Source organism: Gobius niger (assembly GCF_951799975.1).
Source record: "Gobius niger genome assembly, chromosome: 16".
Classification (NCBI taxonomy): Eukaryota; Metazoa; Chordata; class Actinopteri; order Gobiiformes; family Gobiidae; genus Gobius; species Gobius niger.
This window is the reverse complement of record NC_136867.1, coordinates 13,003,673-13,029,891: the sequence shown is the minus strand read 5'-3', so window position 1 is coordinate 13,029,891 and position 26,219 is coordinate 13,003,673. Positions and strand designations below refer to the sequence as shown.

General features: G+C 39.3%; 6 protein-coding genes across 10 annotated transcripts; 2 read left to right on the top strand and 4 right to left on the bottom strand.

The window, feature by feature from the left end:
• Window positions 1-375: 375 nt before the first annotated feature.
• Window positions 376-8,658, bottom strand: maco1b (macoilin 1b). Its single transcript, XM_079573138.1, has 11 exons — window positions 8,368-8,658; window positions 7,236-7,377; window positions 6,880-7,006; window positions 5,602-5,725; window positions 5,207-5,385; window positions 4,562-5,108; window positions 4,064-4,222; window positions 1,961-2,143; window positions 1,759-1,879; window positions 1,388-1,562; window positions 376-1,305 (listed from the first exon to the last, which is right to left on the bottom strand). Exons 1-11 carry the CDS (start codon window positions 8,445-8,447, stop codon window positions 1,103-1,105), a joined length of 2,040 nt encoding a protein of 679 aa, XP_079429264.1. The 5' UTR covers window positions 8,448-8,658; the 3' UTR covers window positions 376-1,102.
• A 583-nt stretch (window positions 8,659-9,241) lies between these two features.
• rhd (Rh blood group, D antigen) lies at window positions 9,242-12,480 on the top strand. Its single transcript, XM_079572951.1, has 10 exons — window positions 9,242-9,441; window positions 9,729-9,915; window positions 10,027-10,177; window positions 10,256-10,403; window positions 10,610-10,782; window positions 10,859-10,996; window positions 11,064-11,188; window positions 11,260-11,339; window positions 11,484-11,557; window positions 12,397-12,480. The coding sequence occupies exons 1-10, from the start codon at window positions 9,288-9,290 to the stop codon at window positions 12,421-12,423; spliced, it is 1,257 nt and encodes a 418-aa protein (XP_079429077.1). The 5' UTR covers window positions 9,242-9,287; the 3' UTR covers window positions 12,424-12,480.
• A 113-nt stretch (window positions 12,481-12,593) lies between these two features.
• tmem50a (transmembrane protein 50A) lies at window positions 12,594-14,511 on the bottom strand. Its single transcript, XM_079574161.1, has 7 exons — window positions 14,389-14,511; window positions 13,889-13,994; window positions 13,683-13,795; window positions 13,505-13,572; window positions 13,336-13,428; window positions 13,149-13,209; window positions 12,594-13,064 (listed from the first exon to the last, which is right to left on the bottom strand). Exons 2-7 carry the CDS (start codon window positions 13,988-13,990, stop codon window positions 13,019-13,021), a joined length of 483 nt encoding a protein of 160 aa, XP_079430287.1. The 5' UTR covers window positions 13,991-13,994; window positions 14,389-14,511; the 3' UTR covers window positions 12,594-13,018.
• Window positions 14,512-15,860: 1,349 nt separating this feature from the next.
• On the bottom strand, window positions 15,861-17,106 carry mgst3b (microsomal glutathione S-transferase 3b). The gene is made up of 5 exons (XM_079573258.1): window positions 16,876-17,106; window positions 16,664-16,786; window positions 16,371-16,443; window positions 16,095-16,195; window positions 15,861-16,020 (listed from the first exon to the last, which is right to left on the bottom strand). The coding sequence occupies exons 1-4, from the start codon at window positions 16,999-17,001 to the stop codon at window positions 16,095-16,097; spliced, it is 423 nt and encodes a 140-aa protein (XP_079429384.1). The 5' UTR covers window positions 17,002-17,106; the 3' UTR covers window positions 15,861-16,020.
• Window positions 17,107-17,359: 253 nt separating this feature from the next.
• Window positions 17,360-20,199, top strand: rsrp1 (arginine/serine-rich protein 1). Of its 5 annotated transcripts, none has more exons than XR_013793719.1 (5): window positions 17,360-17,543; window positions 17,952-18,521; window positions 18,596-18,771; window positions 19,010-19,070; window positions 19,340-19,577. XR_013793719.1 is itself a non-coding variant. In XM_079573256.1 (5 exons), the coding sequence occupies exons 2-5, from the start codon at window positions 17,963-17,965 to the stop codon at window positions 19,919-19,921; spliced, it is 930 nt and encodes a 309-aa protein (XP_079429382.1). In that variant the 5' UTR covers window positions 17,360-17,543; window positions 17,952-17,962; the 3' UTR covers window positions 19,922-20,199. The 5 variants fall into 5 exon arrangements, 3 of the variants coding, with proteins under 3 accessions (XP_079429382.1, XP_079429381.1, XP_079429383.1); XR_013793720.1 differs by having other exon boundaries at window positions 19,337-19,577; XM_079573256.1 differs by lacking the exons at window positions 19,010-19,070; window positions 19,340-19,577 and adding exons at window positions 19,653-19,724; window positions 19,799-20,199.
• A 1,108-nt stretch (window positions 20,200-21,307) lies between these two features.
• Window positions 21,308-24,724, bottom strand: syf2 (SYF2 pre-mRNA-splicing factor). The gene is made up of 7 exons (XM_079573784.1): window positions 24,664-24,724; window positions 24,304-24,402; window positions 24,104-24,229; window positions 22,644-22,761; window positions 22,360-22,450; window positions 21,736-21,834; window positions 21,308-21,586 (listed from the first exon to the last, which is right to left on the bottom strand). The coding sequence occupies exons 1-7, from the start codon at window positions 24,679-24,681 to the stop codon at window positions 21,421-21,423; spliced, it is 717 nt and encodes a 238-aa protein (XP_079429910.1). The 5' UTR covers window positions 24,682-24,724; the 3' UTR covers window positions 21,308-21,420.
• Between the last annotated feature and the right edge of the window lie 1,495 nt (window positions 24,725-26,219).

The window sequence follows — 26,219 nt, the reverse complement described above, 5'->3', positions numbered from 1 at the left end:
GTCAATGTATCTGCAGTACATTCTTGAACACATGACTAACACAAGTAATCCTTGGCACACAAACTGAGGTGGAATATTAAATATAAATAAATTTAAACTTAATATATTGGCATTGGATTGATTTGATGGATTTACCTTGCACAGCCCATACAGTTTCCCTTTGCTTGTGTTGACAGTGCATTCAAAGAAAATTACAGAAGAGGCAGCAGCCAAAATGTGGTTTTCTCAGTAATAAGGTTGAGACAGGGCATCTGTAACTGTTGTATAATTGGGACGGTGTAAAGAAAATGTGTAAAAGGGCATTGGGGCTTCTTGATTGTTTGAAATGGTGACTACTGGAAATGAGTGCACCAAAGAGGGGAAATTATAAAAAGAAAACTAAAGGCAACGGGGTCAAAAATCCAAACCATTCCAGTTCAACCAGATGTTTTACAACTAAGGGTTGTTTTATCTCAAACTCACATTATATCTTAAATAAAGGCACTGTGATCTGGAAAACTGATAAAATGTGTTTGTGAAATAGTACTGCTGTTATTTAAGATGCCTGAAGTAATGGAACCTTACACTTCCCAATCACCGGTTTTGTATAAAATAGATTAATCAGTTTAAATTTTCGAGAATCACTTACTGACAAAGGTTGTGCCAACTTCGCACTACATTCCCAAATTTGCTCAAAAGTTTGGACATTAAGGTTTAATGTATGGGGGAGAAATAATAATAAAGCAGCTTTTCCCCAGGACCAAAGCAGGTAACTGGTAGCAGGTGGTTGCACTGACAGTGGAAAATGCAGAGCAACGCCTTTGTAATGGAGTTACAAACCCGATTCTGTGAGGTTTCACTAGACATTTAAGAGAAAAAAAAAAGAAACCTGGGGCATCCTAGTTGAGAACTGATGTCCATTTTAGTTTTTTTGTCTTTTGTTTTAACTACAACAAATACAGTCACACAATACAACATCCTTCTGACCTGGCATGGGAAAAACAAAAACCCAAGAGAAACATTCTCAGCAGCAGACATGCCGAGCAGATTCAAAGTGGTGGGTCTGCTTGAAAATAAAAAGATATGAGAATGGATGTAAGAGGACAAAGTTGGGGCAAAGCGTTCACTTCTTCAGTGGCTGGTAAACAGAGGCGTTGGGGTCTAGACCGGAGGAATTGGTGTCCATGAACTTGGAGGAGTAGTGAGGAGCAACAGGAGTCATGCTGCTGGTGTCGGCTGCGTAGGAGATGCTCGGCATTACAGCCATGACTTCGGCGATCTTCTGCTTTAGATCTTTTATCTCCTGGTCTTTCTGTAGAATTTGGCCTAAAACACAAGATGGCTTTTAGTTAATCACATGCAACAAATGAAGACTACTAAAGGCTACTAAATTGATCTGTGTGCTGACCTTGTGCAATCTCCAGCTGTCTCTTGGCATCCCCGAGTGCAGAGAAGAGGTCCAGTTTGATCCTGGTCTCTGCGCTAAGGCTGTTTTCTAGGTGCTGTGTTTTGTCCTGCATGGCTGAAAGCGCCGACATCAGCACCTCTGTGTCCTTTTCATTTTCTTTGTATTTATGAAGTTCCTGCAAGATGAAGTGAACAGCTTTACAACTTGACACAATCATTATGACGCTAAATTAAGAATCATGACTTTAAGATAGTAATTTTATCGGTTTCGATCCATTACTTTGCCAAAACAGAGGATTGTACATTTATAAAAGTTTCTCAGTAGCAAGTATATTTAAAGAAACTATCCAGACTGACAAAATGCAAACTTACCTGGACTTTTAACTCTAGATCTCGAATCTGGTCTTCTTTAACCTTTATATCCATAGTGAGTTTCTTACAATCTGTTTCTAATTCAGTGACTCGCCTTCGCAGTGTGTCTGTACACTCGCCTCTAAAAACAAAATGAGGGGTGATTAAAACAATGCAAAGCAGTGTCATAATAAAATAATAAAACACAGGACAAAGCAGATACCTGGATGCAGCAGCTAATGCCACTGCTCTTGCTGCTGTAGCCTCTTCGAGTTTTTTGCGCTTCTTTTCTTCTGCAAGCTGCTTCTCAGCAGTGGCACGCGCCTCTTGTTCAGTTTTGAGCCTCTTCTCTAGTTGGCCCACAGCCTGTTTGTCTTTTTGCTTTGCCTGCACAGCATTATGAAGCCTGAAAGCACAAATAAACACCCCTGTGAGAATAAGGAGCTTTACCCAATTATATAAAACTTTTTAAAGGAATAGGCCACCGTTTTTAAATACTGAGATATGCTCTTACCTCACTTTAGCCAAGTTAATATATCCCCGTCTGGTCTTTGTCCGTGCGCTCTGCCAGGCACACGGAGCACATACGCAGCCTCTCCCACATGTCACATAGCTCCGAAAAAGCTCACGATAGAAGCTACCAAGCTCTTCCACGTGTTCCCTATTTAAATAAAGTTACGTGAAGTGTTTTCATGCGAAGTATATTTACACAGAAATGTAGCACGTCGATTTTATAAGCAAATAAAAAGGGGGACTATATTGTGAGGCGTAATGATACGAGGAGTAAAACGTCCGCGCAGTAACTCCTAAAGGTTATTGACGGAAGTGAGCGGGGGAAGTCTTTAGGAGTTACTGCGCGGACGTTTTGCTCCTCGTATCATTACGCCTCACAATATAGTCCCCCTTTTTATTTGCTTATAAAATCGACACGTTACATTTCTGTGTAAATATACTTCGCATGAAAACACTTCACGTAACTTTATTTAAATAGGGAACACGTGGAAGAGCTTGGTAGCTTCTATCGTGAGCTTTTTTGGAGCTATGTGACATGTGGGAGAGGCTGCGTATGTGCTCCGTTTGCGTGACAGAGCGCACGGACAAAGACCAGACGGGGATATATTAACTTGGCTAAAGTGAGGTAAGAGCATATCTCAGTATTTAAAAACGGTGGCCTATTCCTTTAAGTCAGAGAATAGGGCAGTAATAGTTAAAGACAGGTTTTGCCCAGGTACTTCCACAGAGCAGGAACCTTTTGCCATTCTTGTAAAGGTGACTCACATATTCACTTTGTGTGCTGGGCTACTGTAGGAGGGCCCATTTTAGCGCCTACTCTGGAGCAAGTTCTTTCCAGTTTAACCAGAAACACTTTGGTGATGTGGTTATGGAGTACGACATGAAAAGCAAGTGCATAAGGCTTTTAATATCCAGTCACACATTTAAAGCCAGTTGGACTCACTCTCCACCATCTCTGAAAACAAGATACTGCATCTCAATGGGTTTTCCATTCATACATTTTAAATTTGTGTTTGCTGTGTTACAAAACTCTGAATCCTTCATCTTTCTGAAAATCATTTCTTATTACAGTTCTACATTTTCTGCAGGGAAAAGTGTGATTTAGAATCATGCTAAAAGTTTTTTTCTTTTTGAAAGGCAGAACAGTATGTTGTGCACTGGGAGGCAATGAGATGGCAATGATCTGGCTCCTGTCGGTCTTCCTGCACCTAGTTATTCTTTATTATCAGCATTTGACCCATCCTCAATGCCACTGGGGCGACCTGCAGGAGCAGTGGGCCTATACAGGTAATATAAATGCAAATTTTGTGTTTTAATGCCCAAATAAAATATTTTCAATGCCACAAACAAATCAAAATTGTTACTTCTAAGCATTTAACAGAGGACCAATGGGAAAATAGGATATCTAAAACAATGGGCAACTTACGAGTGAAACATTTGTGTAAATCTGACTGAAAATTTCAACAATGAAATGTGTTTTGAAACATAATTTTACCAATATGTTGTAAAAAAGTACAGTCGTTATTTTCAAAATATTTAGATGCAATGCTTGTTAGAATGAAATTGACCGCTTTTGGCAAAATGTATTTAATATCTCTTAATGCTTTTGAATGCCCCGCGGAAACCCAGGAATTACACAGGACTTTATTCAATGGCTTCTCAAAACATGTCAGACAGGATGCTTGAGGAGCTCCTTACTGGAAGAGACCTGTTATATCTAGGAAACCTCAGAAGTGGGACGAATTCACACACAGAAAAGCCAAACACATGTTGAAAAGTGTTGGCTTGTTTTGGTGTCACTATTCTCACTCACTTGTTTTGAAGCAGCTCATTCTCTTGACGCAGTTGGCTCAGCTCGGTGCGCACAGAGCGCTCTGCACTGCCCAGCGAGCCAATCTGGCAACGGAGGTCCTGCTCCACTTGACGGCTAGCTTGCAAGTCTGCCTTTAACTTCTTGACATCCTGCTCCAATCTATAAAAACAAAACAGAATCAAATACAAAAAGCGAGGACAAATTTTTTATAAGGATTAAAAATGCTTTCATTACAGTATTTGGAAAATTAAATGTCCTTGATACAAGTGAACAATAGCAGAAGCAGCAAGTAAAAAAAAAAAAAGAAAAGTAAAGATTCCTTTGTTGTTTTTAATCATGACAAAAAGCAACAAGTCTAAACTAAGTCAAACATGAATTACAAATAAAAAAAATATGGCTTATTTGCTTTACAAGGACTGTCATTTAACTAAAACAATGAGCAACAGACATCCAACGTTGAGACAATAATATTCTATGGGTCCTAAGTACATTACTTACCTAACAAGTGCTTCTGGTTTGCTCAGCTGGTTGTTGGGGATACAGTTATCTGTGGGATCCCTATGGGAGCCACCAGCAGCAGCCTTTCCCACTGCCAGCTTGTGCTTCTTCTCATTCTTCCCTGTGGTTGATGAGGATGATGGCGTGCAGGAAGGTACACTGCCATTGGTGGCACTATGACCACGGGGTGAGGAGTTTGCAGCATTGCTGCTGGCATTTTTTAAGTTTTTAGAAGAGGAGGAAGAGGAGGAAGAGCACGAGGAATTATTGTCCTCTTTTAGCAGCAGGTTTTCAGTGCTGCCCAGGTCTGTGGTCAGTCTCTTGTTGTTCATATGGTTCTCCATGTACTCCATTTCTTGGAGTTTAGAGTCCACAGATGATGGGAGGATGCTGTTGTGCTGCTTTTTAGTGTCCCCTGCACCCTTTCCTTCTTTCCCTTTTTCTCTATATTCCAGCTCTGGCAGTGAAGCCGCTGTTTTTTTATTGGCAGGGGTGCCATTCTGTGACACTGGTGTTGTATCCACCTCAGATATTCCTTTAACAGATACTGTGAAACAGAAAAGATGAAACCGCAATCAATTCAAACGGTACAATGAAAATAGGTGACATAAATGACAAACAAGGATGAAGCAGCGTAAAGCTTACCTTCCTCAGCTTCTCGCTCTTGTCTCTGATGCATTTGTTGCTCTGGAGGTAGAGCTTGTTGTAAAAGCTGCATGTAAAATTCATTCTCCTTTTGAACCTCCTTTTGCTTCCGGAGGCGCATCTTATAACTTACGTAGCTCTTGAAGCCAAATCCTAGTGTCACAACAGGATAGCCAATGCTATAGAAAAAGAGACAATAAATTCACTCAATGAATTCTCTTTCATTATGTCAATCTTTCAGACAAACAACAATACATGCAAATAAACCAAATGCAAATGGTCTAATACCTCTAAGAATTTCCATTGTTTTACATTACCCATGATGCAGTTTTTTTTTTTTTAACAGGATTTTAAGATATAAGAATTTCTGTCAATACCACAAACATTTGGCTCACCAGTGTGCAGCAAAGGGACGACACAAGTCCACATGGAAGTTTTTCAAGTCTTTGAATCTTATGGCTGCCTCTATGTACACAAATAGTATCCATAGAGACACTGTTGGTAGACAGACTCCTCTTTCTATAAAAAAAAAACAGAGGGAAAAATGTGTTAAACAGATACATTTCTCCTATTTGTGGGCATGTTCATGTGTTACTTTGTTGAAGTTTAGCTACATAATAAAAAAGATCAAAAGCACTTCATAGACTTCCTTGTTTTGGTGCCTGCTTTCGGAGCTGTCAAGTGCCACATATCATCATTTTACCCAACACATCATTGTAGCCAATAACAGCACTGTGGAGTGGGCAATGGAAAGTGTATTTGGATTCTGTCTCTAATTTTTAGAGATTCTGTGCAGCCTCGACAAGAGCATATTCAACAGTGCGACTATTCTTCTTTAGAAATGATGCAAATTTGAGATCCGACAACAGGCACTAGGGTTGTAATCTGCCACCTGGCTTTCTGTCAACACAGGAGACTAGTCACTAAATCAGAGAACCAATGCTCACTGCAGCCAGAACGTACACGAGTAATTTCAAAACAACAAGATGCGCAACTGCTGCTAACCATTTTAAAATAAAAAACAGTGGAATATTTGTTCTCTTTTTTTTAAGTAAGTATACTGTAGTTCCATTATGATTTTGCAACATAAAAAAAAACACACACACACATACACACATTACTTACACATAGATGAATGAAATAACATGCAACTAAAGGCCAGAGCACACGAGACGCTTTGACACGCAACAAAAATCTATTATTGTCTGAGAGAACGCCGACAGATTGTGGTGGCACGAGCTGATGCTCAACCCTACGCCACAATTTAGAACTGCTAAGAAAAACACATGTTTTTTGCCCGTCTGCAGTGGCAAAGACAGGTCTCTGGCCTGTGACAGACAGGGAGACTGATGCAAACTTTGTTTGGAGGGAAGAAGCAGCGGAAAAAGAAACTATTGTCAGGACTCATGCAACAGTCTGAGCAGGGAAACTACTATCCGTGACCAACTTGTTTTTAACCTGTACAAAAGAGCCACATTTGCTCTCTCTCTTGCAACAGTGCAACAGAGCGGCGTACTTCTGTGTGTGTTGACACGGCGCACGGTGTGCGCTAGCCTTAAAGGTACTTTTATTATAAACAACTTCACAATTTAGTAAAAATCTTTCTGGGGGAAAAAGTCACTTAAGTTCCATTAAGCATTACACAAAGTCAAAAACACCGGGACGCTCCTCACCTGTATGCCATACATACTGGACCCAAACGTAAGTACTGGCAGCAAAGAACAGCCATTGCACCGGGATAAAGAGGAGGCAAATGATGTCCGAAGTAAATGCCACACAAACAAAGAATACTGAAAATGCCTGTTGAAAGAAAGAGGAAATGTGAGCATATTAGGCCATATTATAAAATGAATTAAAGATAGACAATAAGAAAAACAATGTGTATGAAGTGTAAATTATACATGTCAAAAGGGGTCTTCTTCCTCTGTCAGGTAAAGTCTTTTTCTTTTGGTTTGTATTGTTAGATTTGTTTTTGTTTATAGTGTACTTCATTTTTTATAGCTTTGTTGAAATGTTTGAAACTACTCACCAGGCCCTGGTATCTGAAGGAGTCATACACACTCCGGATGAAGAGCCAGAAAGGCCAGAGGTACTCAAATCTGAACTCCAATACAAAATCTGCCAGCAGCACGAGCGCCCACACCAACAGAAACTTCAAATACAGGAAGGTACTAAAAAGACAGAAAGTATTCAAAGTACATTTTAATGTTCCTCCAATTTAGATTAAAAAAAACTTTCAACAGTGTCATTTGTGCCACAAAGCTTGCAGAACACAGATATAGCATACATTTAAATTCAGGCAATGTTTGAAATGCTGCCTACATAGGGACAGAGCAGAGGGGCAATCATACACTCACACTGCCCTCTGTGGCAGCTGACATTTTTCCCGTCAGGACACTGACAAGAAGAACTGCAAGGGGTGTTTCTGATCTCAGGTATCCAAAGCAATACGTTTAGTGATGAAGGCAAAATGCTCAATAATTTAAAGGCCCATTCACATCTCAATGCCACGCGTGTAAAGTCCTCTTTCACATTTAAGGTGTCAGATAAGTGGAGTCAGGCCTTTACAGGTACGAGTATATAGAATAACAATATACTTTTTAATTGGATTATTACAGACAAATAAACGATCATAATATGCAGTCTTAACAACTCTTGGATGATTACTAAACCAAGTTAAATTAACCAAAAATGGATCTGTAAAGAGGGGAAGGCAACAGGGCTAGCTACCGTTAAGTTACCTGATGCTAGTCTTGACGGTGCTAAAGCTAGCTCATGACATTTGACATGACTCCGCGAAAACTATGCGACTTGATTGATACGCCTATATATAGAAAAATATGGTCTGTGTATTGTATTTACTATGCAAAGTGAAATTTCACTTAGTGTATTTTTGGGTACCAAACGGTTAGCCTTGAGGCTAGCGACACCTTATAATGCTAACAAAACATACTGTTAGCATACACAGCTGTGAACCTAGCAGCTAACATAGCTGTATTCACAAGCTAGATGGCGGCCGCTGTTCATTGACACTTTTACTTTGCATGAGATGTGATGGTACACTTGTATCATGTCGATGGCACATTTGTGTGAGTCTCTATGGTGATGTCCTAGCTAGAAGCCATTGTTCGCTTTATGCAATCCCTAAATATGCGCGCTACCTGCCGTAGATGCCCTCGGTGATTCGGTTCCGTTTTATCGGCCGCCGGAGTTTGCTGCAGTCCGCATTGCGCCGCTTCATCCTCCTCCTCTTGGCTTTGGCCTTCGAGCACCCACTGTAATCTTATCCAGTTTTCTTGTGAGTAGGGGCAAATATTATAAATGAAGTTCAGTTGTATACCGTTGTTATTATTTCCCCAGTGAACACAAAGAAATAAATAAAGGAGTCTATTCGGGAACCTCCTCTTTTACTGTTAGCGCAGGCTCAATACGCTCCTACCGCTCCGTGTTTCGCGTACGTTCGGTTGTCAGACGGTTGGTATATCCAATCAATCTGTCCGCCGAGACCTTTTCTGTTGACTGATTCCCTAACGAGCCATTTACATCGCGCTGTGGTCGGTCGTTCAGCCCTCTCTACCCAAAACAACACGAGAGAAAGCAGTGGAGGACCGCCCCGAGCACAGTGTTTCTCGGCTAAGCCAATCAGATTGTTTGTGGACAAATCGGGCACCGCCGAGGCGCCTATCCAATAAAAACAGGGGCGGGACAGGCGCCCTGCATTTCTGTTTTTTGTGTGAAGAAAGTGTCCATTCTGTTCACAAAATTCCTTTAGTTTCGCACAAAACAAAGACTCCGACATGTAGCTTGCATGTTTTATTAATTTGTTTTAGTATGATAACCTAATTATTAGGCTATAGTATGGTAGCCTAATTATTATTATTATTATTATTATTATTATTATTATTATTATTATTATTATTATTATTATTATTATTATTATTATTATTATTGGCTATGTTAAAACCAGACCATACTCCACATCTTTGCAGTTAAGCTATTGCCTATTGGTCTATAATCAAGACGTCGTTCGCATGCATCGTGTACAGAAGATATTGATCTCAGCGGTCTTGAGTTTAGCGACATGGCTCCACAATACGCGCCAAGTTTGCGCTCCCGTTTGGGGGCCCTATTACTTTTAATTCAAATCGTGTTCATCGTCATATTTGCATTTTACTTTGAGGTCGACGGGCCATTAACAGAACAGGACGGAACTTTGTTTAAAAACATTTATTCTGGTAAGTGGATTAATTTGTCACTAAGCGGAAAATATTGAAACCCTATTTGTGCTCATTTTTTGTAAGTAAGGGGCTATTCCGTTTTCTTAGCCTTTAATATAAGCCAGACCTATAAAGTTAAGCAAAAAGAGGCATTTTGGTTAAGCGTAATAAAGTCAAAGTTTGGGAGGGGTTAAGTTACTGTTGGGTAAAGATAACGACACTTTGACCTGGTTCAAGGAAATAGTCTTGCACTTTCTAATGTAATTGTTAAACTGTTCTGAATGATTCCAATATTTTCTTCTTAGACTTCCAGGATGTGAACGTGATGGTGTTTCTGGGATTCGGATTCTTGTGCACATTTCTTGTCAGATATGCTTTTAGCACTGTTGGATTCAACCTCCTCGTTGCAGCTATGGCTACCCAATGGGCTCTTATACTCAATGGCCTTGAGTCCTGGTATTACAGAGGGAAGATCAGGATTAATTTAAGAAGGTATCAGCCCCAGAAAAAGATTGACTAATAAGTTAGTCAGTGGTCACACAAATCCCAAATGATAAATCACTGAAAGTTACACACAATAAACTGTAGTTTCTGGTGTTTCAGCTTGGTAATTGCAGAGATGTGTACAGTGTCAGTTCTTATTTCGACTGGGACAGTCCTCGGAAAAACAAACCCTGTCCATCTCATCCTAATTGCCCTTATTGAAGTGTCAGGATTTGTTCTGAATGAGTGGCTGCTCAATGTAATTCTGAAGGTAGGATGTATGTTTATTATTGATTCACTGTATTCATGTTTGTATACATCAATTTAAATAGGCTATATATTTTTAAAGGTTCGACCCGTGAACAGCATCATGATGCTGCACATTTATGGAGCCGTTTTTGGACTCGTGCTGACATGGATTCTATATTGCAAAGGATCAGAACAGCCATTTGAGAAAGAAAGATACTCTTGTAAATCAGGACTGTTCTCCATGTTGGGTTTGTACACAATTCAGTTTTTAGTCTAAGTATTCCGTGCTCTAGTCAAGCTGTTGACGCTCTGTTCAACGCCATTTTATCAGAAGGTGAGGGGTGAGACAGAATGAAAATAATCCTGTATTTCCATTCTGAAAAGACAGAATGTAAATACATGATTACTCAAACATGAATTAACAAAACACAGACACATTTGCTTTGTTTTCCAGGAGCACTGTTTCTCTGGATGTTCTTTCCCAGTTTTAATTCAGTACTAGTCAACGATTATCCACGCGGAAGGAAAATTGGAGCAGTGTGCAGCACCTACCTGTCTTTGGCTGTCAGCGCTGCAACAGCTGTTTCTGTGACTGTGGTGACAAGCCCTCAAGGAAAACTCAATCTTGTATGACCCGAAAAATCGGCAAACATTTTGTCTTTTTTGATGAGTAATGCACATAAGCAACACTGTACCCTTTAAGGTTCAAATCCGGTCAAGTATACTTGCTGGTGGCGTTGCAGTTGGAGTGGCAATGTCTGCTGTGCACCAACCGTGGGAAGCCATGACTTTGGGATTTGTTGCTGCTGTTATATCAACCCTTGGGTACAAGTACCTGAAGGTAGTGAAAATACACTTTGCACTTGAATTGATCTTATACTCACATCTGACTGTCTTCCCTTCTCCAGACCCACATGGCTCATGTATTTCAGTGCCATGACACCTGCTCCGTTCTGAGTACACATGGTCTTCCTGGTCTCCTGGGTTGGCTGACACAGTTCTTGCTGGTAAAGGACCTCGATGATCATACAACGTAAATATGTTCTGACATGTCTTACTCAATAACAATAACAAAAGTGCTCAGCTTACCTTTTTTGTGTCTAGGGCAATACGTTTTGCAGTTTTCCACATAACCAGTCTCTTCATCACCTTGAGTCTGAGTCTCTCAGCAGGAATAATAACAGGTAATTTTGCAATGTTTTCGTTCATCTTCCACCTGAATCAAACTATTTGACTACATTTTAACATTATATGGTAATAAGTTTTTCTTTTACTTGCCAGACCTAATATTTTGTATATTTCTTTGTTGCAATGTGATTTCTTTGAAGGGATTCTACTGAAATGGAAGTTCTGGAGACCACCACAGGACAGAAAATGTTTTGACGACCAAGCATTCTGGGAGGCAAGTAATTAGTAATGTTTTTGATTTAAACACAATATAGTGCCCTAACAAAAAATATCGGCACCAATGGTAAATAATGAGGCAGGGTGAAAACTTTACTTGTTTTCTCCTTCTCCTGTAAGGAGGATGGTTCTGAGTCCTGAGATGTCCAAGAGTCACTGCTCAAGAATTGCAAGTTATCTTGGGGTCAAAAAGTCTTCATAAGTACAGTTACAAGTCACCTTCATCATAGTCACCATAGGAAATCCCCTGCTCTCTCCCAAACACATGGCCTGTCTTGGCCTGTCTATCTCTGTCTCCTAACATGAATCCTATTGAAAGTGTGGGGTTACCGATCTCAATCTGCAAACATTTTGGCAAATATAGTGAAGTAAGGACACAACCCTAGTCATTTTCTTTGAAATACTGTATTATCGACCTCTCCTGGGTGGATTCCCCTTAGTCACATAGTTACACAAGTGTCTTTTAAGTATTTGGTTTGGACAAAATTAGCTCACCAGGTAAAAATGGTTGGAGACCCCTGATCTTGAGAGATTTTGTGCGGTCTAAAGTTTTTTGCTCGTTTTCTCTATGCCATCAGCATTTACTTGAGTACACTTGACTCAAGGCAACTCAAAGGGGTGTTAAGAATTGTGACAGTAAAATGTTTTTTCTTTGCTTTTGATTTTTCTCTATTTTTTGTTGTATGCAATGTTGTTCATTGTTTTCAATTTATAAGTATTGTATCGACAGTAAAGGAAGTTTCTTTACTGTATTTCTCCTCTTATTTAACAGAGGTGCCAACATTTCTTAAGGGCACAGTGAGTTGTGGTGAATTACATTTGTCTCTTTCTTTACAGTTTCCTCATCTTGCAGTGCGAAAATAAAAATGGACATTTGCAGTGATGTCTTCTGATCCAGGTGACATTGGCGCTGATTTAATTTGAATGTCTTTATGCATTTTCTTTCTCAATAAAAAAAAAATGAAATAAACATCACCTTTTTGCATACTTTAATGTTATGAATCATTGTATAAAACCAAGCCCAACACATTCATTTAGCAAAAGGAAAAGTATGCATATTGCAGTCAAACAAAAAATACAGTAGACAAACAACTCATTAGAAGATTTTTTACAATGTCATAACTTTGCATTGTCCTTGATAAACTGCTAAAATGTTTGTTACTTTAGGATAGATACAGTATATTCATTGCTTTTGCATATTAGAAAAAGATACTTTAATTAATTACACTTTGTAGCCTACCCCAAAAACAGATGCAAATATATCAAAGCTTCATAATGTTATGTATCAACTGTTAATGTGGGACATTATTACAGTTTGAATACAAACAGCTACATCTCAATACATGAAATATATACTGAAAATATAAATATACAGTGATATTTAAAGAATGTGGAATTAGGTAAATAAAGTCAAAAGCATTTTTTTTTCTCACATCTCCGCAAAGGGGGAGGTAAACTCTTACTGCCACAAGTCTTCTGTGCGTCCAAATTTGAAGACCAAACCCCTACAAAATAATTCAACAATAAAGCCTCAGATATTATATATAGACTATATTTCAGTTTAAGGTACAGGGCAAATATTTACTTACCCAAAGAAAATGAAAGCGTTTTGGAAGAAAATGGCAATACCAGGGTATACGACGGGCTTTTCTGCATGAGAGGAAACACAACACCATATTAAACACTGTACAAAATCAGCATTTGTTTTTTCCAAGGAAACCGAATAAACTATGTTCAAAATTCATCTGAAACATTGGCAACGTTAAGGGGACTTACGAGGCACTACAAATCCTCCAAACAGGATCCACATAGAGGCAATGAGTGAACCAAAAGCCAACATAAAGCCGATGAAGAGCCACACACGAGCGCCTGTGGACCAAAACAGAGGTTAGGTTAGGGAACACACACAGTACATACAGTACATGCACATATATGAAACGGATACCTGTCTGTCCAATGCACCCATCACTGTAGCTGTCACCCCTCACTTGACCATTTGAAACAGCATTGATCCTACAAAATATATGCAAAAAATAATATCCCGTATAACAATACATTTATTACATAGAGCCAAATTCAAGACGTGACTATAGCTCATATAACTGTCAATGTCATGGACTCACATGAGAAAGGCCACAGTAGCTATTACTCCACAGGTGTGATAGGCATGGTGAAACTCTCCTTCATCTGGATACTTCACTGCTGCATCAATAATAATCCACCACCCAGTGAAAAACTGCAAATCAGAGGAATCCGTCTTTGAATATTCACACTCATACAATTCAATACCCAAATGAAAAGGCAGGAGCAATGTAAATTCACATATTACCAGAACTCCAGCAGCTACTGATGCGATGGCGTTCCGTCTTTCTCCCCAGTCCACATTGCATTCACAGTCCCCACAGCGGATCCCATCCAAGAATCCCGACATTATTCTGTGGGAAACAAAATAGCATACAGTGTGTGAGGATGAATATCTTTTGCAAATCCTGTGATTCATGGCAGCTTTCAAGGCGTACTGAGGTGGTTACGCTCGAAAGTGAACCAGAGGTGTAAAAGCCATCGCCTGTAAGTGTAAAACAATGACACAAGATTTAACCTAACATAACAAGCCGTTTTGCCGTGTTTCTATCCAGGAACTAAGACAAAACACTGTCTCTGTCATCCCTTTGTTCATTTGCTTGCACTAGCAGACATTTCCTTGAAGCTTCCTACAAGGTGTGACGCAAATATCCGTAACTTTAATAAAAGACAGTCAACCAAACGAAGAGACGAGCTGTTAACCATACACACTACTTTGATTCTTTAAGTTAAGAAACAGATACTTACATTTCACGTCTATGTTTATCTGGGGCGCTGGTAAACAGAGTTTTCCTTCCGAAAAGAGCTCAGTCACGGACATGCGCAGTGCACTCACTCAGACCCGTCCCACTGATGCCTTCAGGAGCTGCTGCAAACACCGGACAAAAGACTGCGCAATACCAGCCCACCATCCACATGGCCATATCGCTTATTTGTTCGAACTGCTGTACGCAAATTAGTCTTGTACAATGAGTTGAAGCCACATCAGCAACATTTCTTCAAACAGAAAAGTGAATTCCTGAAGATGTAGCTATTCACATCGTTTTATTTTCTTTAACTTTTTAATCATGTCAAAGAGCGGCTAAATTAGGTTTTCTACTAAAATCCTTTCTACTAAAAAAAAAAATACATTGAAGAGAAGAAAAAAAATACAAATTGAAACAAAATGCAAATATATTTGATAAAATGTACCCACAGTCATTGCTATTTGTTATTGTAAAGTGAAAGAATAGTAATATAGAAGAAGCTTTGGAGAAAAGATGTCCACAGCTCTCGACCAGTGAGCTGGATAAAGAAAATTAAAAAAAAAAAATACAGTCGGTAAGCGAGATCCGCACAACTGGGTGCTATGTCTTCGCATTTATCCTGTAGCTAAGGGGGCTGTAATGCTCCAGACTTTGGGAATGGCTGTATTAATATTCAGTTCGCAAGCAGTGTATTTCAGATGTAAGGCACATGATGACACCACGTGGCTGCTGTTGAGCCTTTTGTTTTCCATAAGCTCAATTTTCACTGTGTATGTGGCAAAGAACCTATAAATCAAACTCAAAGGATCAGGATAGCCAGTCAGTGTTGGTCACTTTTATTATGCTTATACCGATTTCAATTTGTTTTGCTGTTCCTTCTCAACAAAAGCCAACATATAATAGAAAGTCATGTTTGCAAATAATACAGTTTGCACAAATGTAATTCAACCTGAAAAGACTCACAGAAACAGAGTGGCGTTTTGTGGAGTTTTAGACATGAATCATGATTGGGGCTCAGATCCCAGCAGAAGATTGAATTAACAATGAAATACACACGATGATGAATGATTGACAGAGTTTGATGAGACCTGGGGCAGCCAGTTGACAACAAGCAGAGCCGGGAAGATGCCAAGTGGAGGAGGGGCGGAGGAGGGTCACAGTACAGCTGGGATACGGCCAAGCGATGGATGGGGACGCTTAAAGGCCCTTTTATATTTCAGCAACAACTCCTTGACTCAGTGACTTCGCGCCGTATATTGTTCCTATGATTTAGTGCTTTTGTGGTTTCACTTTTTGTTCCATTAAAAAAAAAAAAAAAAAAAACACATCACAACTTGAATGCAGAAGAGCAATGGAGAATTTCGAACGACTTGCGTCAAGTGGACGGGTTCCGTGTAAAATGGCTGAAGCAGGAATGAGCAGCTGAGGTGATTGGCTGTCGCGAAGATGCGGCTTGAGATGGGACTGTGATTGGATGATTGGTGAAGAGCTGCAGGTTATGTGGCTACTCTCCGGTCACCAGGCAGCATAGGGAATGAATGGAAGCTTGCCACTTTATTCGCTTCCGCCGCTATTGGTGTGAATCCGGTGTCAGAGCTGCAGGTAGGTCTTCCTGGTTGAATTTGCGCAGAAGCTTCATTACATAAATAATTTTACAATTTAGTAATCATACTTCATAAATGAGTAAACCTTCAACTATACACTAACCTAGAAAACTCCAAGCAACTGCAAAGCAATATATATTGAAAGAATGATGACTCCAAGGTATCCAATATATCCATAGGCTCCATTCATTCTCTTTGCTGGATCTGGAATTTCAAAGGGATATTATACACAATTACAAATAATAGGAAAACATATTTTTGACAAACTTGCTTCAGCAAAGGTTTAAACATTAAATATCTGATTACAATCAGTGAATATAGGAATGGAAGGCCAGTATATATAGGCCTATTTAAAAACTTAATATGGTAGCCATCATACCTCCAGTGTAGTAGCCCCAGGCATAAGAAAATCTACTGGTCACCCAAATGGCTCCAAGAATTGATGCAGTTGACTGAAAAATATACAAAGGTTGGGATAATGAAATACACAGATATCACAATGACTAAGCACTTTGTTCAGCTTTGAAACTGAGGCCCTCCCACTTTATGATGCACAAAGGTCATTTTAGGCTGTAGTACTTGTGAAGTTGCATTTTAATACTACCGTACGCCAAACATTCATAGTGCAATACATATGGTGAACATTGAGTAAATAGGTATATAGATACATACAGGGTACACAAGCGCTGCAATTGTTTGGAAGACCAGCCACTGGGGATACACCTCTAGTGTGTTCTGATGTGCCCTTTGAATACAGTTGAACACCTTCTCTTTGTCACTGTACATGGTGGGATACTGCAAGGAAAACAAAGAATGATGAATTGCATGTGCTACTAGCGCTGGTATAGCAGGGTAGTTATATGATATACGGTCGTGTGACGTACCTGGACATCGTACTTCTTCCGAGCAGAACCAACCTGCACTGCTAAATAAGCCAGCATTACCCAGCTGTAAAGGTAAGTCAAAATTACATATCCAAAACTGGATGGCAAAACAGACAGTGCGTCCATCTCTGCCTAAGTCAATCAGTTCGAGACAAGTTTAACGTGCAGTCTGCAAACTTAGTTGATCGATAACAGAATGTGACAAGGGAAGTATCGGGGAGGGAAATACTTCGCAACGACTCCAACAACTCGCGAGATCCATGACGAGATCTCACATTTTGCGCGGATAAGGATTTTCTAAAATATAAATTACATGAACTCTGTGATTAGGAGGCTTGTGCTTGGCTGGATGCATCTTATTTGTCAACAGTTTTATTTTATTCACATTTAATCGACCAAACTTAACGCTTGATTTTTGAGCGTTATGTAAATCACGTGACTCAGTGGAATATTCCAGGTCACGCGCTAAGCCCCTCCACATGCAGTTAGCTCATTTCAGTTGTGTAAGACGTCCGCTGAAGAACATTTAGACTCTTGTCGGGGTACGTAATCAAAATTAAATTTAAAAAAACTTGTCTTATACCAACATCGTTTTTATAAAAGGCTCTTCAACGAACATAGTGTTTCCTATCTTCTAAATATCGACAAAAAGGACCTCATTTGCCAAGGTAAGAATTTGAAACGGACGCTAGCTAACATTTAGCCAAAAGCAAAACCATGATACTTTACACCAATATACTTGCTTGGTTTGATTTGGTATACACTGTGACAGTAGTGTTTTATTGAGTACTTAAACTATCGAGCATTTTTGACATCAAAGTATATCTTGGAGCCAACCAAGCAGTGTTACGTGACGCTGAGGTCTGGAAATTTCCAGTAACAGCTGGTCAGTCGTTGTGTTTACGCAAAAGCGTTGCTGTCGCTAGAGGCTGCCCTGAGCTTTGTGCAACCAGTCTGCTAACGAATAGCAAAGGATCAGGGAAGCATAATGACTTCAAGCTACAGCAATGTAAAATTTACTCTGATTTAGTTACATTTCTGTTTTTGTAATCATCTTTTCTTTGTTTGTTTTTTAGGGAACAAAGCCATGGCTCAGACAGTCAGTCCCCACGTTGACATGGCCCATGCTCGTCAGAGTGACGGCCTCAATGTGATTTTTGATGAGCGAAGTCCTGCTGTATCTAGATCTCGATCCAGCTCCAGGAGCAGCATCAACAGCAGTCGCCATTCCTCTCGACGATCTAGAGGACGTGGTGCCCACAAAGGCCGCTACAGGTCTTCATCGTCCTCTTCCTCCTCCTCCACCAGCAGGTCCACTTCTCGCAGCAGCCGGTCCCGCTCACATCCTCGCTGCCACAGACACACTTCCTGTTGCCGCTGCAGCAACCACCGTAGGTACCAAAGGGGGCACTCTCGACACTCTCCTCATCTACGCTACAGGGCACACTCTCGCTCCCACAGCCGCTCGCCCTCTGTGGACCGCTACTATCAAAGAAGACGCTACCGATCACGATCTTCAAGCTACCGGGTCAGACACAGTAGAGTCGACAGGTATAGATGCCAGTTTTCCAGATCCCCTCCCAGATCCTTCAGAGGCAAGCCAAAATCCAGGTCTTCGGAGCGCTCCATTGCCCTGAGTGTGGAAGGTATGCTTCACTATGTGGCATTATAACTGTTCTAACTACATACAGAGTGTAATGCAGTGTGTGTTGTTCAACAGAAAAGAGGCAACTTCTGGAAGCTGCGAGACAAAATGCCATGAAGAATCTTGGCGTGCAGAAACTGGAACTTCCTGAAAGTGTCAAACCAATCCTGATGCTGCCGTCAGCTGTGTCGGAACGTGGCTTCGCAGGACCAGAAACAAGGGTTAGGCGAGATTCAGAAAATGCATCACAGGTGGGTTTCAAAAAGAGGTTCTTTGAGCACAGTCAAAGGCGTAGTGTTAGAAGTGCTAACCTTGTTTAAGCAGTAATGTTTGATAGGTCATACGTTTTTTTTTTCCTGAATTAAAGGAGTTTGAAACTGAATCTCTTTACAAAAACCTAGGTAGATTTAGGACTACGCTTTTGTTGTATGTGTCTTGTTTTAACATTGGGGGAACGCACATATTCTGTATTTATTCCTGTCTTCATAGATGACATGAAAGTGGTCTCCACTCTTCGGCACCTGGGATTAAAGGGCTGTCATTGGCTTGGGTGACGACATTGATATTTGCATATAAGGTTGAATATTAATCTTCATTGTGTAGTTTCCACTGATTGATCTATTTGTTGAAGAACATACATACTCAAAATTGCACAAATAATTATCCATCTTAAAGCAGTATTTAATACACATGCATTCATCTACATCTACTCATTTATGTTTGTAAGTTAGTACTGCACACTAGTGTTAAACACTTAGGATCAAGTGTTTTTGACAAATGTGTTTGCTTGCTGTTTAAATGGATGACTGTTATTAGCAGAATCCTCCACTCACTGAAGGAGCAAAGGGGCGTGGACTACATTGTAGTGACTATTCCATCAAGAGTCCTTAAAAGACATGAGGATCTCCTGTCTGTTTGCCAAAGATAAGTTTGTTCTAAGTGTGCTGAAGGTTGGGACTAACCTCTCCATCTTTCTACCTCGGAACGGAGACGGAACAAAAAAAAAATTTTTATTAAGTATTTCGTCTGTCATGTAGTGACATGGCATGATATGTTCGGGGGGAATACAAATCCAACATCTTGCTTTAATGTTGCAAAGTTGACACTTTTCATTTCTTTCTTTCTAAAGCGGAGTACTGAAGTGGAAAATGATGGTCAAAGTCCAAGGTTGTCTCCAAAAAGAGGAATTTCATTCAGTTCCAATGTAGGTATTATCTTTTTAAATTGAAAGTGTTAATTTAATCTTGTATTCTAAAAAAAACACATTTGTTTCAACAGAATTCAGTGGCAAAACCTACAGTGTCTACGCAGTCCTGTGTGAGGGTAACGTCTCTTGTGGATAGTGTGGAAAGCAAGAAACCCTATGGTCACTGGATTCCGGTGAAATCTGCTCGTCATTGATTTCCTAATGCGTCCTGTAGCTTTGTACATGGACATTGTTAATAGTGTTGTAAATAATACTTTTCATGGATACTTTCTTTCAGATGTGAATAGTTTTGTACATAATGCATTCATTTCATGGATATATTTTCTTTCAGATATAAAAATAAGTAATTCTGATCTGAAGTGGATAGAAGTGAAGAATCCATTCAGGTGGGGGTATTTTTCCCTATTGTGTATTTATAAAGTTTGTTTTCCCCCATTTGTGTTCATGTGAAATAAATATTTTTACAAAATGACTTGACTCAAGATTCTAAACAACTTTTCTATTGAAGTGGACATTAATTTAAAATTAAGGCCATGTGAGAGTAGATTCTGTGTGGCAGTGCTGGAGTATTTATAGAAGGGGGGGGGGGGGGGGGGGGGGTTCACCGTTGAAGTAAAGGTGAATGGAAGAAAACCGTGGACTCCAATTAGTTATGAGCTACGGGGGCCTTTTCTACGCTAATCTCTCTATACATTTGTCATTTGAATAGCATTTTCTTTTTGTCCTGAAATTAGTTTGACCCTTCAGTATATTGTAAACTCAGATGAAAAACGGCTCAGATTATAAAGCATTTTAATTTCATGACGTTTCTAGCGAATTTTACAGCGAGCTATGAAATATACCTATAAACTTGTCCCTATGAAGAAATGGGTTGTTACAGATATGTTCGGAAAATCAGGTATAGGGCCATTAAAACTTAATGTTTGGAAATAAGTGGTGTTAGTCATTAGCCCAGCAGATGGCACTCTTGTGCCAAATACAAATTTCAGTTTATTTGAAGAGCTTTTCCACTATCAGCTTTGAGATATTTGGTAATGCAGTGATTTAAATAGCGCCTCAGAAATCACTGCATGCCTTCACCATATTAGAGGGTTGTCATGTACTGTGAAACATGCTCCAGGTCTTAGTATAAGTGTGACTGGGTGGTCAGCATGGCGCCTTTACTTTCGATCAGTGGCTTCTACAACATATCAGAATCACTGGAACGTATGTGTAACCATGAAGTCAGTCTGTCAGCACTGAAGGCTGGCCATAAACTCTGAAAACAAATCATAGATCATCATGGGGCAGGCCTGTGATAGAAAGTAAAGGCGCCATAGTCACCACTCACAGCCGCTGGGTCACTAATCAAATTTTTAAAATCCATTCATTCAATAAACGGTTTAATTACACATTAACGTGATTTTTAAACGTTTTCCTGGCCGAACATAAGAGGCAATAACAAATACAATGGGGGTCACGAGATGTTTATGTGTCAATTTTTGGGGTCCCAGCCAAAAAATCTTGGAAACCCCTGGTATAGTATAGTAAACCTTTAATGTCAGGTCCATTTTCAAGCTTAAAATGACAATGGACCTGTTAAACGGGTACACAAAGTCATTTATTTAAGAATACCACAGGCATAAAAATGTAACACATACCTTTTCATGCAAAAACAAAACTAATCTATACAATGCACATGTCTAAAATGGCACTAAACAGCTGTGCCTCTCTCCAGGTTCTGTTTGATTTCGGCTGTGTATTTGCCATAGAAACGCTCAGCCTTCTGGTTGAACTTGGCATTCCTCTCATTAATGTAGTCGATGTCAGCATCATCATTGTGGGCCCTGCGTCGACTGTACTTGGATCTTTTCTCAATTCTGTAACAAATATGAGGACTTTATTATTATTTTTGATGTGTTATAGAGACGTATTAGAGCAGCACTGTGAAAACAAGTGTCCTGGACACACTACATTTGAGAAGAAAAAAGTAGGCTAAGAGGGCTAGATAATTTTCACTTTTACTTACTGTTTTTCAACATCCTCCACCATGCGGTCAATCCCTTCTTTTGTGGGAACATGTGTGCCAAGGATCAAACTGTTGGATGTGGGGTGGAAGTCTTCACCGCTGCAGATTACAAATAAAGAAATTAGAAATACAGAACCATGACAAATTAGCATTTTAACAGACTCATATTTGTTCTTCAATCCCATCATTATGATTGTGGGAACTCTAATAAGGATGACATAGCCCTGAGGCGAAATGTGTCGGTACATCCTTCACGGTATCGCATGTGGCTGAAATAGGTTGAAACAAACTTTTCTTTGACCTTAAAAGTACTTGCATCTATACATTAAAATCTGTAAGTCTGGGAGGCGCATCTGTGTCGACATCAGCCCCAAGGCCAAACAAAGCGCATACTGGTTAACAAATAGAATTTCTTTATCACATGAGCACAAAAAAAACCTAAGATAATTTGGCCATTAATAGATTTCACAGCTACAACAGCACCCTCACGTATCATTCATGAGCTTCTTCATATATATATTTTTAATATCAAATTATAAACAGTACAATAAAACTATAAAATGTTTCGAAATCCATCATGACAAAAGTATTCTTGTTAATACAGTAATTTCCTCTTAAACTTACCATTCCTCCCTTTGTCTCTCATAGTTGTCCATGTCTGGCCTCATTTGTCTTGTAAGCCTCTGATACTGTCGAAACTGTGCCTCTGCGTAGCCTGCATACATCAAAGCAAAGAACATACTGTTTAGGTACGGCACAACACAAAACATGTATCCACTAATGATAGTTATGCATGACATACAAATTACACAATTTACTGTAACCAAAACTTGAACCAAATGTCCACTGAAAGCTTTAGTCTAGGTAGACGAGAATGTATAACAAGGGTATATCTTCAGCCTCAGTACCTGCGAAACCTGTGTCTGGATTTTTCTTCTTCTTCTTCCTCTCCCAGCGCTCTGCGTCAGTAGCTGTGACCTCAAGGAGTTTGACTCTGTCATAATCTTCTCCTTTGGCGGCACATTCCTGTAAAATACTGTATGTGAACTATACTGTCATCTATGTAAAACAGCTTTCTAGACATAAAGATTAAAGACACAGTAACATCCGTATCTGATCTGGAATAAATAAGGCAGTGAATGTTTAGCTGAGACCGCCTTTATGTGCCAATTAAGAAAGTATCTATCAATATTGTGCAGTAACTTACTCCTAATTCGTATATTTGTATCACATGATTACAGCTTTCCCTTTTCGACATGACTAGTGCTAGATACGAAGCCTGCTCAGGAGGTACAGTCAGCTGTGAATACTTGAGATTTCATGACACAAACCTTAGTGTTCAGACAAACCATTACGTAAGCTTTCAAGTCACAGTAATAATATGCAGTAGTGTGAAGGTTACCACGTGATATGAATTAGGAGTAAGTTACGGCACAACAGCACAATCAAAAAGCGGGTACGGGGTAAATATCCACTGCCAATAATTTATAGTGGACACTCGAAAGAGAATATGTAAATAACAGCGGTGTTAAAGTGATAGTCTGTAAGTTTGCAAAGTGGGGCAGATGAAAGTAAACAAGTAAAATTCCTTAACTATTCTTTAACTAAAAAAGACCTTCCTAGTTTGCAAAATGAGGAGCGCAGGAACAGAATTTTCAAAAGTAAACAGTCAAGCTCCTCCCCCCTCTCTCCTGATTGGACCTGACAGGCCGGTCCACAGGAAAAGCCCGTCTCATTGGTCAAAGTGGTGTCCCACGGATTCTGATTAGTTGTTGAAATCAGCAAAGCGAGGACTTTAGAAAAAATATTGTTAATGTAACTTACGTTACCTCAAATTTCAGACCCAGGCGGTCAATTATACACAATCTATTACATTTGTGAAATAGTTAATCTTACAGACTATCACTTTAAAGTAACCAAGTCAAATTTTAGGTACTTTCAAGTACATTTTATGATGAATACTTTGTACTATACTGCCTTTTAGAGCCAGTCTCTGTACTTTCTACTACACAGCATTTTTGAACTGGATAAAAAGTAAAAGCAGTTTCAGTAGTGCTTTGAATGCATTCATTTTCAGGGGCTCGGAGTCTGCAGATTATTTTGAGACCGGATTGAAAGCCCAACTCTTCAGGAAAAAAAAAATCCTAGAAAGTAATAATACTGCACAGTTAACTCATAGGTGGTATACTTTTAACCCATCTCAAAGTAGTGGATACTTTAGCTTAAGAATTTGAATCCAATACTTTTCCTTGAGCAAAATAGTTGCTTCCTGAATCAGTTATTTCACTTATTTTAAGAAAGTAGCAACATTCAGTACTTATTCCAGCACTGAACGAAACAAAACAAAACCGACCACTGTGTAAATCACCTTTTTCTTATGGCCTTCAGTAAGCTCCCATTCCAGTCTGGCTTTTTTTGCCTCCCAGTTGGAAGGCAGCTTGAGTCTCTTGTCTTCTTCGACAACTTCTTGATGATTTAATTTACGCGCTTCGTTCTACAAAAGGAAATAAGCTTAAATCATATTTCGAAGCCACACTCCTTAGGATGAAGCAGCTGACGATAACTTACTCGTTTGAAATGCAACTCCCGAAACTTTCGTAACCTTTCTTCTCTTTTCAGGGATACAGGAACTTCGGTGGATCTCCCCTCCGAAACTGGATCAGCAGTCTGCGAGACGAGACAATGCGCATTTCAACAGGAATACGATTAAATACTGTAAAAGTAAGGGCCGATTTAACACAGTAGTGATGGTGAGCATTTGCTAACACACATTAGCTTAGCACACTCGTTCAATCTCACAAACGGTGTATCGATGACAGCCTTTTTCAACAGCTGGCCTATAAACAGTGAAAGAGACAATCCATTCGCTTGAAGAAAACAATAACTGTGGGAACGTGAGGAATAAATATGATAAAAAAGTCTACCGACCTCACTACTGGACGCCATTGTTTTCCTTTTTCTACGGAAGCGTAAACCGGATGTGACGAAGGAAAACGATTTTCTCCCCCTCATATACAAAAATAAGGCGCCTGTAGTTACAAATCAATTATATATTGATGGGGTCGACATAAAGAGCCACAAATGCTCAAACAAGCATATTCGGAAATGCTTACAATCACTAAACAAAACGACACCAACCTGCAAAGCCAAGTGGATTGCTCAGTGTCCAGACATAAACTGGAGGATAACTTGGTTAAATACGTTCAGATATTGCATAAACAACAAAGTTCGAGAGTTACATTGGAAAATACTGCACAGAATCTATCCAACTAACTTGTATATGTCCAAATTTAAAGATGTGGACAAGAATTGTTCTTTCTGCAATAAGGACGAGGAAACTTTGACTCACTTGTTTTTTGAATGTGCGCTTTCTAGAGATATGTGGACCAGATTGGAGACTCTAGTGCTGCAGAAAACATCCTTTAAAATTCACTTCAGTTGTGGTGACATAATAACTCACTTCAAACATCGGAACGGGAATTTAGAATACATCGTAAACCTGTTTATATTGATAGGAAAAAGCCATATTCATAAAGCAAAGTTTGGAAATGGGAAGCCTCGTTTTAATTCTTTGTTCATGGAAATTAAAAGTTACTTAACTTGTTTACAAAATGTCTCAAATAAGAAATCTGCCAAGACGCTTGATTCACTACAATCACTAAACCTGTCTATGTAATTATAAATCTTGTAGACACCTTTATTTGCACCCGTATGTGATTATGTGTTATGTTTCTGTAATTGAACCTCTGTAAATGAATTATTGTTTTGCCTCGGAAGGAAAAAAAAAAAAAAAAAAAAAAAAAAAAACTGTTTAGGTGGCGTTCACAATGTAGAATGTGATGATTTCACAATGCGGCCGTTGCTGCTCCAGAGAAATGCCATTTTTGTAAGAAATCGCAAAAGTCAAATGACAAATGTTTTTTTGTTGAACTCTGTGGAATGCTATTATGGCATGTAAACGCAACCTATGGGAACGGTTATGTTAACCAACCTTTATGTATGCCAGGTGTGCCGCACGGCCTGGCTGTCCTTTTCTTTAAGTTGGAGAAGGCTCTCCATCAGTATTTCTGTTGTAAACATGAATGAATGAACAATAAAAAAAAAAAAAAAAAAAAAAAAAAAAAAAAAAAATATACAAAAATAAGACCTTTACCATAGAGATGTTCTACTTATGTGGCTTGATATGAATTTTTGCATTTATAAAGCTACATATAACACAATACAGAGGATGTTGGTCAACTTGGCAATTTAAGACAATAAGTATGCTATAACAAGTTCATAACTACATGATTATTCATACGAATGGGATTATTATAATGTCCATACTATTTTTTTCAATAATTAAAAAAATCCAGCAGAAAAAAGGTCAGGAGCCAGACATCCAACAATTATGAATATAACTGGAGGTTATATAATGAGAGGCATGACATTTTAAGCATAAAGACCTCTGTGTACCACACAAGGCTCTGTTCAAATCCTCTTTA

Excerpts from the sequence above, each read along its gene's own strand:
- maco1b (XM_079573138.1), bottom strand. The coding sequence starts at position 8,447 with ATGAAGCGGCGCAATGCGGACTGCAGCAAACTCCGGCGGCCGATAAAA. Across the intron at positions 4,223-4,561 it reads AAACCAGAAGCACTTGTTAG|ATTGGAGCAGGATGTCAAGA; the intron begins GTAAGTAATGTA and ends TTGTTTTTATAG. Across the intron at positions 2,144-4,063 it reads AATGAGCTGCTTCAAAACAA|GCTTCATAATGCTGTGCAGG; the intron begins GTGAGTGAGAAT and ends TTGTGCTTTCAG.
- rhd (XM_079572951.1), top strand. The coding sequence starts at position 9,288 with ATGGCTCCACAATACGCGCCAAGTTTGCGCTCCCGTTTGGGGGCCCTA. Across the intron at positions 9,442-9,728 it reads GTTTAAAAACATTTATTCTG|ACTTCCAGGATGTGAACGTG; the intron begins GTAAGTGGATTA and ends TTTTCTTCTTAG. Across the intron at positions 9,916-10,026 it reads ATCAGGATTAATTTAAGAAG|CTTGGTAATTGCAGAGATGT; the intron begins GTATCAGCCCCA and ends CTGGTGTTTCAG.
- tmem50a (XM_079574161.1), bottom strand. The coding sequence starts at position 13,990 with ATGTCGGGATTCTTGGATGGGATCCGCTGTGGGGACTGTGAATGCAAT. Across the intron at positions 13,429-13,504 it reads TGGGTGCATTGGACAGACAG|GCGCTCGTGTGTGGCTCTTC; the intron begins GTATCCGTTTCA and ends TTTGGTCCACAG. Across the intron at positions 13,065-13,148 it reads AACGCTTTCATTTTCTTTGG|GGGTTTGGTCTTCAAATTTG; the intron begins GTAAGTAAATAT and ends ATTATTTTGTAG.
- mgst3b (XM_079573258.1), bottom strand. The coding sequence starts at position 17,001 with ATGGACGCACTGTCTGTTTTGCCATCCAGTTTTGGATATGTAATTTTG. Across the intron at positions 16,444-16,663 it reads TTGCAGCGCTTGTGTACCCT|TCAACTGCATCAATTCTTGG; the intron begins GTATGTATCTAT and ends TATATTTTTCAG. Across the intron at positions 16,196-16,370 it reads CTGGGGCTACTACACTGGAG|ATCCAGCAAAGAGAATGAAT; the intron begins GTATGATGGCTA and ends TTGAAATTCCAG.
- rsrp1 (XM_079573255.1), top strand. The coding sequence starts at position 17,963 with ATGGCTCAGACAGTCAGTCCCCACGTTGACATGGCCCATGCTCGTCAG. Across the intron at positions 18,772-19,649 it reads ATTCAGAAAATGCATCACAG|CGGAGTACTGAAGTGGAAAA; the intron begins GTGGGTTTCAAA and ends TTCTTTCTAAAG. Across the intron at positions 19,725-19,798 it reads GAATTTCATTCAGTTCCAAT|AATTCAGTGGCAAAACCTAC; the intron begins GTAGGTATTATC and ends TTGTTTCAACAG.
- syf2 (XM_079573784.1), bottom strand. Across the intron at positions 21,835-22,359 it reads GAGAGACAAAGGGAGGAATG|CGGTGAAGACTTCCACCCCA; the intron begins GTAAGTTTAAGA and ends TGTAATCTGCAG. Across the intron at positions 21,587-21,735 it reads GTGGAGGATGTTGAAAAACA|AATTGAGAAAAGATCCAAGT; the intron begins GTAAGTAAAAGT and ends TATTTGTTACAG.